This window comes from Macrotis lagotis, chromosome 1 (assembly GCF_037893015.1).
Source record: "Macrotis lagotis isolate mMagLag1 chromosome 1, bilby.v1.9.chrom.fasta, whole genome shotgun sequence".
NCBI classification, from domain to species: Eukaryota; Metazoa; Chordata; class Mammalia; order Peramelemorphia; family Peramelidae; genus Macrotis; species Macrotis lagotis.
In genome coordinates, this window is record NC_133658.1 from 841,822,480 (window position 1) to 841,836,818 (window position 14,339).

The 14,339-nt window shown below is 37.1% G+C and overlaps 1 protein-coding gene across 1 annotated transcript; it reads left to right on the forward strand.

Moving 5' to 3' along the window:
* Positions 1 to 7,325: 7,325 nt before the first annotated feature.
* Positions 7,326 to 13,860, forward strand: LOC141507854 (olfactory receptor 51I2-like). The gene is made up of 2 exons (XM_074215896.1): positions 7,326 to 8,238; positions 13,748 to 13,860. The coding sequence occupies exons 1-2, from the start codon at positions 7,326 to 7,328 to the stop codon at positions 13,858 to 13,860; spliced, it is 1,026 nt and encodes a 341-aa protein (XP_074071997.1).
* Positions 13,861 to 14,339: the final 479 nt, after the last annotated feature.

Below are 14,339 nucleotides of genomic sequence, written 5' to 3' on the forward strand. Positions count from 1 at the left end.
TAAAAGCAGCAAGATATATTGAAGAGAGAATGGCCATAAAGTCAGGGACTTTGGTTCAAATCCTAACTTTTTTGCTTATTACCTGAGAGAATCATTGACAAACCCCCAAACCCCTTTGAGCTTCAAGTTTCCTCATTTGAGAACTAGGGATAGTAATTCTAAGTGTGAGTGCTAATTATTTTTACCATAAATTAGGAATTTTGAAAGGCATCACGGTATAGTGGAAAAGATTAATGAGTTAGAAGTCATGAGAAACCTGTGGTCAAATCATTTTGACTTTTACTAATTGCATGACCAAAGGTTATTCATTTAATGTGTTTGGGTCTCAGGTTCTTTATTATAAAGTGTGGTTAATATTAGATACTCGATAGGATTTTATTGTGAGAAACAAATATAAAAATATTTGGGAAGCACTTTGAAAATTTTAAAAGGTCTAGAAATCTTGAGAAAGAATGAATAGAGAGCCAATTTTGAAGTTGGGGAGGTGGGCTGAAGTACCTCCTCTGGGCTTGTGTGAGACCTGTGGCAAATCACTTAACATCTTAGTGCTCTGAGAAACTCCCTAAGAACATGCATTGCAGAAAAAAGTGGCAAATTGCCTTGGTCAAGAGAATTCCCTATTCAAATGAAATCTCAAATCCAGTCCCCAATCCTGAAGTGCTTAGATCTTCTTGCCCCCAAGTCCTACAGCACTCTATTCATTGTGCCAACTAAATGCTTTGATGGGGAAACTGAGGACAATAGAAAGGGAAAATGAATATTGAAAATAACAAAAAGAAGAGAAAAATATTTTAAAGGCTTGTTTTCAACTTCAACTGGGCTATCATTATTGTTTGACAATTTTATTTGTTTCTGATTGACTCTATGATTGTTCACATTAAGTATGCCAAATTTATTCTCCATTCAAGCCCCTAATTCCACTATAACTCCATAACTCCTCTCTCTCTCTCTCTCTCTCTCTCTCTCTCTCTCTCTCAACAGATGACTTTTGCCTTCTGTTTTATTAAGAAGATTGATGTCATCAGTTATCTCCTTTTCTCTTTATGCTAAAATCTATGTTTCTTCCCTTGTTCCTTTCTTGGAGGATGAGGCATTCCATCTCTTTTTAAAAAATAGTCCTCACATTTGTAACTTTGATCACATTCCCTCATAAGTCCCTGCAACCTTATTCACTGACAAATCTTCAGTGATTCATAGGATTTTAAACTGGGAGAGACCTTAGAAATTGTTTTGTTCAATCTTCTAAGTCATTCAGCCAGTCAGTCAATCAGTAAGTGAAGTCTATTATGTAACAGGAACTGTTGGGACAAAGAGAAAAAAAGAAAGACAAAGCAGTCCCTACCCTCAAGAAGCTTGCAATCTAACATTGAAAGTTTTTTTTTTTTTAATTTAACTTAGCTGAGAAATGGGGAAGGGAGAGATAATGGTGGGAAATGATGAGGTGACACCCTCAGTGCCCTCCATTAATGGTAGAGGATGTCCTTTGTGTCAGCCCTCCACATTCTTCAATCAGAGGAGTTTCAGGGATAGAGAGTTCTGAGAAAATCAGTTTCAAGGTTGATATGTTTCTGGAGACAATGATGAAGTCCAGGAGAAAAGCACTCTTCATTCTCATTCTATAGATGAGAAAACTAAAACCAAGGAGATGAAATAAGTTTACTAATGTCACTCAAATGAGAAGAACGAGAACTAGGATTTGAACTAAAATTCTGGGTTCTTCACCTTAATCCATGATTACTATGTAAGTTTTCTTCCCTTGTATTTCATCTTCAATCTAGCTTTATTCAATCCTTTCTTCATTGTCTATAAATATGATCAAGCTTCCTGTTCTTAAGACAAAATAAAATAAAAACAAAACAAAAAATAAACAAAACTTCTTCCTCTGACTCGTTTAGTCATTTTTCAGTCACTTCAGACTTTTTTGTGGCCCCATTTGGAATATTCTTGGCAAAGACACTAGGTTGGTTTGCCATTTCCTTCTCTAGCTCATTTTACTGGTAAGGAAATGATACAAATAGTATTTAAAATGATTAACTAGGGTGTGTCTGAGGAAGTTGAGTCTTTCTGGGTCTCTAGTTAATCTATCTGCTGAGTCACCTAGCTGAAGGAAGAGATAAATAAATATAATCTATCCCAAACACTAGTGACAGCTTGAATAAAAACCTAGTGAAAGTAGATGGAAGGACAAAATGAGGGGTGTTGTTGAAATACTCTCTAGGGAATGATTCTATTACACCTCCTTGTCCCAACCCTGTCTATACTACCCCACTAAATTGTGTCTTTAGAGATGCCTCTATTGACAAGACAAAGGAAGGATTGATTATAAGTTAGACTGCTTTTACACTAATCAAAGTCTCTAGAACTGCAACAGGAGCAGTCAACCATAGTCATGCTACTGAACTTTTCTTTGGTTGGAAACTCTTCTGTGGAATTATATCCCTGATCATTTAAAGAAGTGCTTTTTTTTTTTTTTTGCTAACCCCTTCAGTCCATCCAACTTGGATCAAATTATGTAGGGTACTAGAGATTTTAACTATTCCATATTCCCTGCTACCTGGAGGCCTATGTACGCTCCCTTTACTCAATCTAATTTTCTCCCAGCCTTCATAATTGCACTTACCTCTCCTATTTTTCAAATTACTGCCTTGTATCCTTGCTTTTAACTGTGACTACTCAGCCTCCTCTCCCACCTCAATAATTAGTGAAGAGGTAGCAAGAGCTTTCCTTATCTCCCACCCATACCTCTCCTCCTTGCCCTACCCCCTCAATACAACCCAATTCAAAGATATGAAGCTTGAGTGAGATAACATCTTATCATTGTCATTTCCAAGTTAATGGAAAAGGGAAAATGGAAAATTGAGAGGTACTTCTACCTCTAATGCACAGAGAATCCTCATGAGTGCTATTATCAGAAAAAGAATGATAATGGTTGTCCTTCAGTTTCAAAAAAGACCATGAGTTCAGGGAGGTGATGACTTAACAAGCAAGTGAATTGGATATGAGTGAGGGGGGGGGTTCCTATGCCTCAATTTCTCCTCTAAAGCATCTGGGTCCAGTGGTCAGATATGGATCAAGACAACAGGAGATGGTCCTGGATGTGAGGCAGTCAGGCTTAAGTGACTTTCCCAAGATCCTACAGCTAGTATGTGTCAAGTGTCTGAGAGCAAATTTGAACTCCAATCTTTAGGTCTCCAGGGCTGATGCTCTATCTATTGCATTACCTAGAATAGCAATTGCTAAATGGAATGAAGGGGAAGAGAGCTGGTTTCTCTGGAGGGTAAGTAGAAAAAGAGGGACATTTAGGGAGAACCTGAGGGGGAAAATGGAGGAAGAATGTAAGTCCCCGCAGGTAGTGGTGGCAATAATGTCCTTTTCCCATTTGTAAGCTTCCTAGGCTTGGGTCCATAGAACTGACACTTATGCAAAAGAGATGTTACTTTACCCATATTGTTTTCTTTCTCCATACTCTTCCCTGAGAACGAGTTCTAACTGATCCCAAGTTTGGGAAACTGATGATGGGGGTTAGTGGTAGAGAAATGCATTCCTGCACATGATGTATGAGTATATCCCTTTTTATTTTAAAAAATTATTTATTTATTTTTCTAACTACATGCAATAGTAGTTTTTACCAATCTTTTTTTTGCAAGGTTTTGAGTTTTACATTCCCCCCCCCTCCCTTCCTGCCCACCCCTCTCCTCCTGAAAGAAAGCAATCTGATATGGACTTTACATTTATAACCATACTAAAGAGAGATCCATATTGATCATGTTGTGAGAGAAGAATCAGATCCAAATGGAAGAAAACAAACATTAGAGAGAAAAACAAATGACATAATACATACGGCAACTATAAAAATTGAAGATATTAAGATTTGGTCTTCATTTAAACTACACAATTCCTTTTATGGAATTGGATGGTATTTTCCATCATGAGTCTTTTAAAATTGTCTTTAATTATTGTACTGTAGAAATGATGAAATGATCAAGTCCATAAAGGTTGATCATCATCCCATGTTGTTGTTAGTATATATAAAATATTCTTCTAGTTCTGCTCATTTTGCTCAACATTACTTCATGCAAGTTTTTCCAGGCCTCTCTGAAATCCCATCCATCCTGATTTCCAATAGAACATTAATGTTCCATCAATACATATACTACAATTTGTTCAGTAATTCCTTCGATTTCCAATTCTTTGCCATTACAAAAAGAGCTGCTATGAATAGTTTTGTACATGTGGGATTTTTACCCCTTTTTATGATCTGTTCAGGACATAGATCCAGTAGTAGTATTACTGGATTAAAGGGTATATGCATTGTTTTTTTGTTTTTTGGGTACAATTCCAAATTGATCTCCAGAAAGCTTGCATTAGTTCACAGGGTATATACTTTTAAGGATATTATTTGTATATGTGGTATGAATGTGTAGATACTGCTATGGGTATCTTTGGGATTATCATCTCTGATCCTCTTTCCCCAAGGGGACTGAGATTCACATCACTACTTGCAGAGTTAAGCAGTTCTTCAGAGACACAGGGGCCTATGGTCATAGAGACCTATCCTGGGGGAGGTCTTTCAGAATACTTTATCAATTTGTTGCCCCCAGTTTCTCAGTCAAGGCTTCCTCAGCAGGCAGCCACTTTAAGACCTAACCCATAATTTTTCTATCTATCAATCCGTTCTTCTAAAGGGGGTGAGTCCCTGTATATCTGTCACCATCAAAGTAGGAGTGACAATGTGTTGTAAAACCGTGTACTTATTTATATGTTTGTGTGTGTCCAAAAGGTTTATTTATTTATTTATGCATATTGCTTGCATGTCCCTATGTAAGCATATGTGAATTGGAGAAAGTTACTGTACGTTCGTCTGTTAGAAATTGACCATATAAATGTCATTTATTTGAAGGATGTGAATTAATAGGCATCTCCTAGACTTTCCAGGATGAAAGCTTAGCATTTATTTATTTATTTATTTATTTATTTATTTTTAGATTCAACAAGGGCCATGGTGTCAAAGAAGGAGGCAACTTTCGAGTAATGGAAAAATCTCTGTGCTGGGATTTCAGGAGAAGAGGGTTCTAGAGTTTTGAAAATGTGAGCCAAAGGAGCCATTGATAGCATCCAGTCTGATCTAGTCATAACTCTTTAGCTCCCACTCTGTCTGATTTTACTCATACAAACACACACATTCAAGAGATCAATGGACGGGAGAGAATGTGTGCTAGTCAGGGGTTAACTGAGGAGCTTGTTGTGGTCACTGACAAGTTTATGAGTTATTGGGAAAGAGGAAACATCTCAATTATAACATAATTTACATATATAAGAAAACAAAACAGATCCATAAAAGTTAATTACTTTGTCTAACCATCACTTTGTAAATCACAAAGGCAGAATTTGAATCTAGGACTTTGGAATTTAAATACAGCACAGGACTATGTTTAGTACAATATAACACATCTCTAAAGTTAGTATGTTTATTTTTGTTTTGTTATTTTTTATTTTTTGCAAGGCAGTGGGGTTAAGTGCCTTGCCTATGGTCACACAGCTAGGTAATTTTTTTTTAAGTGTCTGAGTTTACATTTGAACTCAGGTCCTTCTGACTTCAGGGACAGTGCTTTATCTACTGCACCTAGCTGGCCCTAGTGTGTTTAATTTTGGAGCTCTTTTTCTTAGTTTAATTTACTTCTGAGACTTTCCTTAACAAACTTATTCTACTTTTTCCTAGAAAAGCAGATTCTCTTTAAACAATGATTCTTCTCTACCTTGAACTTAGGTATTTCAGTTACTGAAAGTCTCCTAGCTAAGCTAGTGAGACAGGTGCTGAATTGTATCAGCATCCCATAGGGATAAGTGAATGGAAGGGACAATGAATGGAGAGAGAACCAGAGATGGTGTTATTCAAAGCATGTGCCTTTGTGTGTGTTGTGTGAGTGTATGTGTGTTTGTGCATTTGAATGTGTATATGTATGTGTGCTATGTGTGTTGGAGTATATATGGAATTATATAAAACATAAATTTCTAAGCAGAAGGCTCACATCCTGTTCTAATTGTATCTGCAACTGTCTTCTGGGTGAGTCAGAACAACCTCCACTTCATGATACCCCTAAATTCAATGCCCTGTCTCTTGGATGTGTCAAGCTCATTAAGTAACAATGGGTTTTTTTTGGTCTTCTCAGATGTTAACATAATTGAAACAAAGTGCTTAGATCTTGACCAGACTGGGGTTTTTTTTTCCCCCCCAAAGCCTGGGAATAAGGTAAGGAAATAAGTAAGAAAAAAGTCTGGTATAATAAAACTTGGAGACAATAAACCTCAATTCTACATATGATTCTAACCCTGACATGTCTGGTATTAACCTTGGATTAATTACTTGTTTCATGTTCTATATTTATAAGGAGTTAGTTATAATTATTTCTAAGATTCTTTTCAACTCTTAATATTCCATGTTCTATGTTAAGTACCCTCTAGCTTTGACAATCCATATTTTGGGTTGAATGATTATTTCCAGCCTCAATATTTTATGGTTGTGTGATTCAGGAACAATGAGAGTTCTCCCAAGGGGAGAGGCATCATGGTTTGATGAACAGAGGGCCAGTCCTGGAGTCTGGAAGACCTGATTACATCTCTGACACCAAGTGCCTGTATGACCTTGGGCAAGTGATTTGACCTCAAAGTGCTCCCAGGCAACTCTCTAAGAAAGAAAAGTTTCAGGATAGTTGTGAATCTGCATTAATAGAAGGATTGTTGAAAGCAGGAACTTTCTTTTTTGCCTTTCTTTGTTATCCCTAGTGCTTAGTATAGTGTTTAGAACATAGTAGTGTTACATAAATGTTATGGGCTGATTATCCTGATGAAATCCAAAGCCTAGGACAAAAGCAAATATATAAAATTCCCCCAAGTCAATGGGAATAACAACAACAACAAATAATAATGATAACGCTGATGTTAATGATAAAAGATCATATCATAGCTACTGACATTTATTGTGCTTTAATGTTTCCAAAGTGACTTATGCATGCTATTTCATTTCAGTTTAAAGTTTGCAAGGTGATTTCTGCATATTATTTCATTTCAATCTCATAACTATGATTCATGTAGTATAAAAGCTATTACCCTCATTTTACAAATTAAGAAACTGAAATTTAGTAAGGTTAAATAATGTACCCATGGTGACACTTAGATTCAGAGGCAGAATTTGAACTTATGTCTTCAGGATTCCAGGATTCCTTCCTCTATGGGATTATGTAGTATGGAGTGGTATGTGACTAAATTGACCATAGTCCTTATTGGAAGCTAAGCTTGGGGTGTTTTTTCCAGTGACAGGCAGAAACATGGGAGTCCTGGCTAATGTCAGCTTCTCTCCTTCACCCTTTTTCCTGACGGGAATCCCGGGCCTAGAAGCACAACATGGCTGGCTCTCCATTCCCTTCTTTGCCATGTACATGGTAGCAATCGTTGGCAACACCCTGATCCTGGCAGCAGTGCCAGTGGACTCCTCTTTACATGAGCCCATGTACCTATTCCTGTCCATGCTGGCCATCACTGAAGTAGGTGTTTCTGTCTCCACATTGCCTACTGTAATGGGCATCCTCTGGTTTGATGCCCATGAGATAAGCTTGGGAGGTTGCCTGGCTCAGATGTTCTTTATCCACACTTTCTCTTGCATGGAATCTGGTGTCCTACTAGCTATGAGTTATGATCGCTATGTGGCCATCTACAACCCTCTGCGTTATACAACCATTCTGACCCTTCCCCGCATTGTCAGCATGGGTTTGGGCATCACATTGAAGAGTGTGGCATTCATGGCCCCACTGCCATTTCTACTGCAGCACCTGCCCTTCTGCCATGCCAATGTCCTCTCCCATTCCTACTGCCTTCACTCAGACCTGATCCAGCTACCCTGTGCCGATACTACCATCAACAGCATCCTGGGCTTGTCTATCGTCCTGGCTTCCTTTGGGCTAGACTCATTGCTCATAGTGTTCTCTTATGCCTTAATCCTTCGCACTGTACTGGGGATTGCCTCGAAGGAAGGGAGACTGAAAGCTCTCAATACCTGTGCCTCCCATATCTGTGCTGTTCTCCTATACTATGTCCCTATGATAGGAGTGTCTGTGATGCACAGGGCTGCCAAGCATGCCTCACCTATTGCCCACACTCTCATGTCCAGTGCCTACCTCTTCGTGCCCCCTGTGCTAAATCCCATCATCTATAGCGTCAAGACCAAACCCATTCGCAACGGAATACTTTCCCTCTTCTCCTTCAAGAGAGTCCTGTCCTAAGGACTTTTCTTGGCTAGAAGCAGAGACATTCCATCAGTCAACTGGTGTGGATCTAGCACTTTGCTAAGCCCTGAAGGGACAAAACAAGACAAAACACGTGATGCCACTGATTGATTGATTATAAGCTGCTTTGTCTGGGTTGTTACTTGTTTCAGGGACTAGAATGAAGCACTCAAAGGTAGGAGCCTCTAGGGGGTCAAATTTCTGTCTCCATCTTTCCCAGTACAGTTGTACTTTACAGGTTTAAACACCTGTAAAAGCTTTCTAATTCATTGAATTGGAAGAGTACTATTTGTTTGGAATTAAGGGAGGGGGGAGCTGTAGTAGGAGGGGGGAAAAGTACTTGCAAAAAATTGTAGCTTTTTTCCTGAATGGGTTCTAGATGCCTGTAGATTGAAGTAAGGGGAGGAATCAGGTGGACTAAATTCTCCCTTCAGAAATGAAGATAAGGATGCTTAAGAGACCCAAGACTGAGTGTTACTCTTGGAACTCCTGGGCTTCCTAGTAGGAAACAGGGGGAGAAAGAAGGACCTCTCTGTGGGATTTATTTTTATTTGATTATTATTTTTTGTTATTCTTCACTTGATAAACTCCAGCAAACAGGATCAGTTCCCTAAGCAGAGAAGATCAGAAAAAGAGGATCATTTATGAAGTAATCTCTCTTCTATTGGCTTTAAAAGAGAGGGGAAGATAAAGAGAAAGATGATAATGGGGGAAAAAAACCTTCACTTTACACCATGACTCCAGTTCATAGCTCTGTATACCTTATTCTCTGTATGTGTTTGATTAATGTTTACCTTTTATTTAGGAAACACCTTTTCTTTTTTCTTTTTTTTTTAGGTTTTTGCTAGGCAATGGGGTTAAGTGGCTTGCCCAAGGCCACACATCTAGGTAATTATTAAATGTCTGAGGCCAGATTTGAACTCAGGTACTCCTGACTCCAGGGCTGGTGCTCTATCCACTGGGAAACCCAGCCACCCCAACATCTTTTCTTTTAAACCTTAACTTATTTCTTGTAATTAGATCAGAGTGGGGCTGAAGTACCATGGAGTACTCCATCAGAGGGTCTCTACTGGAGTCCCAAGATAATTTTGAGGTTCCTTGACCCCTAGAATCTGGACTTTAGGATCTTAATAAGTAAATATTAAGTCATAGTTATGTTAGGTTTATTTATCCCATTGCTGTTAACAAAATAAAAACCCTGAATCTGGGGCCAGGAAATTTGTTCCTTTCAGCCTCGTCAGATTTTTTTGTGATTCCAATTGGGTTTCCTAGGTAAAGATTTGCCATTTCCTCCTAGAGATCATTTTATAGATGAGAAATTGAGACCGACAGATTAAGTGACTTGCCCAGGGTCATAGAGCTAGTAAGAGTCTGAGGTTGGATTTGAACTCATGAAGAGGAGTCTTTCGGGAATACGGAAGACTTTACTGCAAATGTAACTTCAGGCACTTATTAGTTGTGTGACTGGGTAGTCATCTTGCCTCTGACTCCTTTTGTCTCCATCTGTAAAATGAGGATAATAACAGTACCCATCTAGGGTTGTTCAGCTCAAATGAGGTAATCTTTGTGAAGCACATAGCATAGTGCTTGCACATAGAAAGTGCTTAATAAATATTTATTTCCTTTCTGCCATGTCTCAAGGTCCTCTAGATACACAGCGACATCATCCACTGAATACTTTCTGACTTTTCAATAGCCCTTTGAAAATATGATGACCAAAATTGAATATAATTCTCCAAATGTGGCCATGCTAGGACACAGTAGAGAGGTGTGTCACTTCTCTTATTCTGGATATTGGTCCTTCAGCACAACCTAGAAGAGCTTTAATTATTTTTGCCAGAGATAGCAGTGTCACACCACTGACACATTTTGAATTGGAATCCCTTAAAATACCAACATCTGATACCAATGCAATTAACTTCGAAATATTGGTGATGAGTATATTCCTAGAGTATATTTTTTTTTGTGGGAAAGGATAATATCTATAATGATATCTTCTCCAGCATCAGCCACAATGTTTTATATACAGTGAGTGCTTAATAACCAACTCAAAGACTGTAGAGAAAATCAGTCTCTGAAGTATAAGATGGAAAAGATTCGAATAAACAAATCTGAGGTTTTTGTGGAGTAAAGCTTAAGATGAGTGATTTGGTGGCCAAGTAAAAGAATGCAATTTAAGTCTTAATTACGAATAGAATGATGTCCAGGAGTAAGGTGATACTCTGGTAGCACCTCTTCTAGGCTATTATATTTAGTTCTGATAAGTGCATTAATAAATGAGAAAACCAGAATTGGGCAATCAGAAAGGTGAAGGAATTGGAAATGTTTAGCTCAGATAAAAGAAGATCGGAGAAGGAGGGGATGGTAGGTATCTTCAAATATTTAAAGACTATCATGTGGATAATAAATTAAATTTGTTTATCTAGGATCCAAAAGATAAACTAGGTGCACTTTATAAAAATTGTAAAGAGGCTGCTCAACTATTAGAATTCTATAAAAGTATAATAAACTTATTTGGAAGGAATTGGGATCCTTCTCATTGCAAAGTGTCTAGATGACCACTCATTGATTAATTAGAAGCTTGTTCCAATAAGTGTTGCACCTTCTGGTCTCTACACCTTTGTCCATACATTTCCCTGCTTCTAGAATGACATACCTCCTACCCTCCCTTATTGAAGGTCACCCAGTTTTCAAGGATCAACTGAAATGCCATCCTCTTCAGGGACTTCTGAGAATCAGTATTGCATTGATCATCATCTCCTTCTCCATTAAGAATGGAATTTCCTTTCTTGGAAAAGGAAACTTTGTAAAAAGGTAGGATATTAGTACAGGAATTCTTAATTTTTTGTGGTGTCATGGACTTTTCCCAGAATATCTTTAAATTTTTAAAATAAATAATTGAATAACAAAGGAAATGAATTATATTGTCATGAAGATTTTTTTCTCACATTTAATGAAGCACCTGAAATTTATCTCTAGACCCTTAAGAGTCAAGAATCCCTGGTTTGTACAAGTTGCATTAGACTTGAACTTGAAAAGCACTGAGTGAGAATTCTTCCTTCAGAGAGCACTTCCTGGCTGTGTGACACTTGTAAATCTCTTAACTTTTCTTACTGTCATGTATGAAGTGGGGTTATTAGTAGCTATGACACCTAATTTGAAGATTTTTGCAATTATGGTTAAGTATCCTGCAAACTTTAAAGTTCCATACCAAGATAATTATTATTTTTGCCTTTCCAATGGGTTTATCCTCATTTTTTCTTAATTTTAGGATATGCATGTGTTTGCCTATACTCCCACTGAATGGGAGTTCCTTGGGATCAAGACCTTGTCTCACTTAAACATTATATTTCCTTCTTCCCCATACCTTATCCCACCATCTCCCACTTCTACCTACCATCTTCCTTTTCATTTAATAGGCACATAATAAATGTTGGCTAAATTGCAATAATAATAATAATAATAATAATAATAATAATAATAATAATAATAATAATGAATAATAAACAGTCTTCATTAAGTACATTGCAAAACACTTTACATATGCTATCTCATTTGCTCACAAAAAATCCCATGAGGTAAGGGCTATTATTATTTCCATTTTATAAATGAAAAAAACTAAGACTGAGAAGGGGTTAAGAGCTGCAAACAGTCTAAGATAGAATTCAACCTCGTTTTTCTGACCTAAGTTCAATAATCTAGTACTGTGCCACCTGGGAGTCAAATTCCTCAGTCTTCAGACTGAGGGTGAGAATAAGATTTTTTCACAAAAACAGAAATAATCAACTTAAGTCCCATAAGTTTTAAATAATTCATATAAAGACCACCATTGTGGGATTTATCATTGTTGTTGCTTTTGTCAAGGCAAGCGAGGCACCAAAACTGGTCAAATCCCCCCAATTAATGTTAGTACCATAAAATCAAAATTAAATATTATTGTTCCTTTCAGTTAGCAGCTTGTAATATAAATGTGTCAGAATACTCTTTCAAAGGGGACTATTTTAACATTTGTTTAGAAAGTTCCTGTTGTGAAACAAAATACAGAAATACATTTTTAGTCAAAAATTTTATTTTATTTTTTAATTCTAAAGAAAGTGCTTTAAGAATTTAAATTTCCATAAGAGGATGAACTCTTATCTGTAAGAGTGAGAAAAGCATGTATCACAGACAGGAGAGTGACCTGGTGATGAAAAACTACAAGGACAGTATTATTTTCCCAGCTGGCTGAATTACCTCTATTGCTTTTGTCTTCCCCCCACCACTTCCAGAAAAAATAAATGAGAATAAAAGTTCTGAAGCTTATTTTTTGATTGTTGATAACAGAAAACAAGATTAGTGTCTATAGAATAGGAAATGTTCAATATGATAGTTGAGTTTAAATAGAACTAAATGCTAAAACCTAAAACAGAAAACTTGAACTGTTCTGTCATCTAAACATGTTAGTTTGGAATATGATTCAACTAGGTAAAAGGTCCCTAGGGAGCCCAGGGCTACAGCTGCTACAGCCTGGGTTCTTTTTGCTGGTTGCTGATGCTGGAGTTGTTCTCTCTCAGAATTAACTTGTGTGAATGAATGTTTTTGTTGTTTCATATCTCCTCCCTCCCCAGCTCCTAGAACAGTACTTTGCATATAGAAGGAACTTATTTAATGTTTGGTAAAATATTTGTTTTAAAGTATAAGAATAATTCAAACACATTTTGGGGCATTGATAGATAATTTTTCCTATGAAAGCAATTAGTCTCTTCACAGAAACAATATTCAGAATGAGATCTCTTGTTCTCTAAGGCCACAGACTCTTCCAGTTTGGAAGAAACTTCAGCTGTCACTGGGTTGAACTCAAACCTAAAGAGGAATATCCTCTACAGCAAGAGTTCTCCTTTTGGCAGTTTGCCTTTGAAGCCTTTCTTACAATATCAAAAAATACATAAGAATAAAAAACGAACAAGTTTTTATTGAAATGGTTATTGAAATTTTACTTTTAAAGCAAGTTCACAGATCTCAGCTTTAAAATCCCTCTTCTATAGTATATCTACCTGCTTCCAAATGGTTCTTAAAACTCTTTTTCTGTGGATCACCTGGAAAGGATGCATCAACACCATTAAATGAAATCCCTTTGAATTTCACCCTTCCTTGACCACCACTCCCTGGTATATATCATCTGTCCTTATTAGGGATATAAATTCCAGAGGTCAGGTATTATCTTTCGTCTATGTTTCTATCCACAGCCCATAGTGTGTCATGTGCCTCAAATATGTAAGCTCTCAATAAATACATTAAAAAGTGTGATGATTCATTCATTCATTCATTCACCCTATGCCCTCCAATGAATGGAAACTACCCTCATTCAACATTTTCACTTCTGTGCCTTTCTAATATTAGGATGTTTCTCTTTACATTGAGTTGTAATACTCCTTTCATCAAATTACCCTCATTGCTATTTTTGGGTTTTACAATACAAGTTTACCATCTCTTCCACATGATATTCAGTTTCTTGAAGGTAGCAATTCTGTCTTCTTTGAGTCCAGGGAAAATCTCTCCTGTGAATGGCATGGTCCTCAGGCCATCTCAGACATCATCTTAGAGAATTGTGCCAGTTTATCTCTATTCATTCTTAAATGAAGTGGACAAGCCTGAACACATTATTCCAATATATTCTGACCAAGACAGAGTACAGCTGGAAGACAACAAATTATAGGGATAACGGTATGGAAGACTACTAAAGGATGGAAATATGTATATCTTTTTCCAAGATGTCAATGCTATGAGGCAAAGTCTTAGGTCAACCTGATCTAATGATAATTCTCTATATCTCCATCCTTGGTATAACTCAGTTCAGAGTATCCAGTTATCAAAAATGGGGTGTTCATTATGAAAAGTTGTTTCTACTCAGGGATTTCATGCTAACATTCTATTAAAAAACAAACATCAAAATCTCATACTTTTGTAGCTTCACACTTTCAATGGTCCTTCTCCTTTCCTTTCTTTTCTGTGTCCCATTTAATTATTATCATCCTGCTGATACAAATTAGAGAAACAACCCTCTGGTTCTTTCAGTTTAAT

Bases quoted from the DNA above. Each gene is read 5' to 3' on its own strand.
- LOC141507854 (XM_074215896.1), top strand. From the start codon at position 7,326: ATGGGAGTCCTGGCTAATGTCAGCTTCTCTCCTTCACCCTTTTTCCTG. The intron at 8,239-13,747 runs TACTTTCCCTCT...AAGTTTACCATC, and splicing joins CAAACCCATTCGCAACGGAA to TCTTCCACATGATATTCAGT.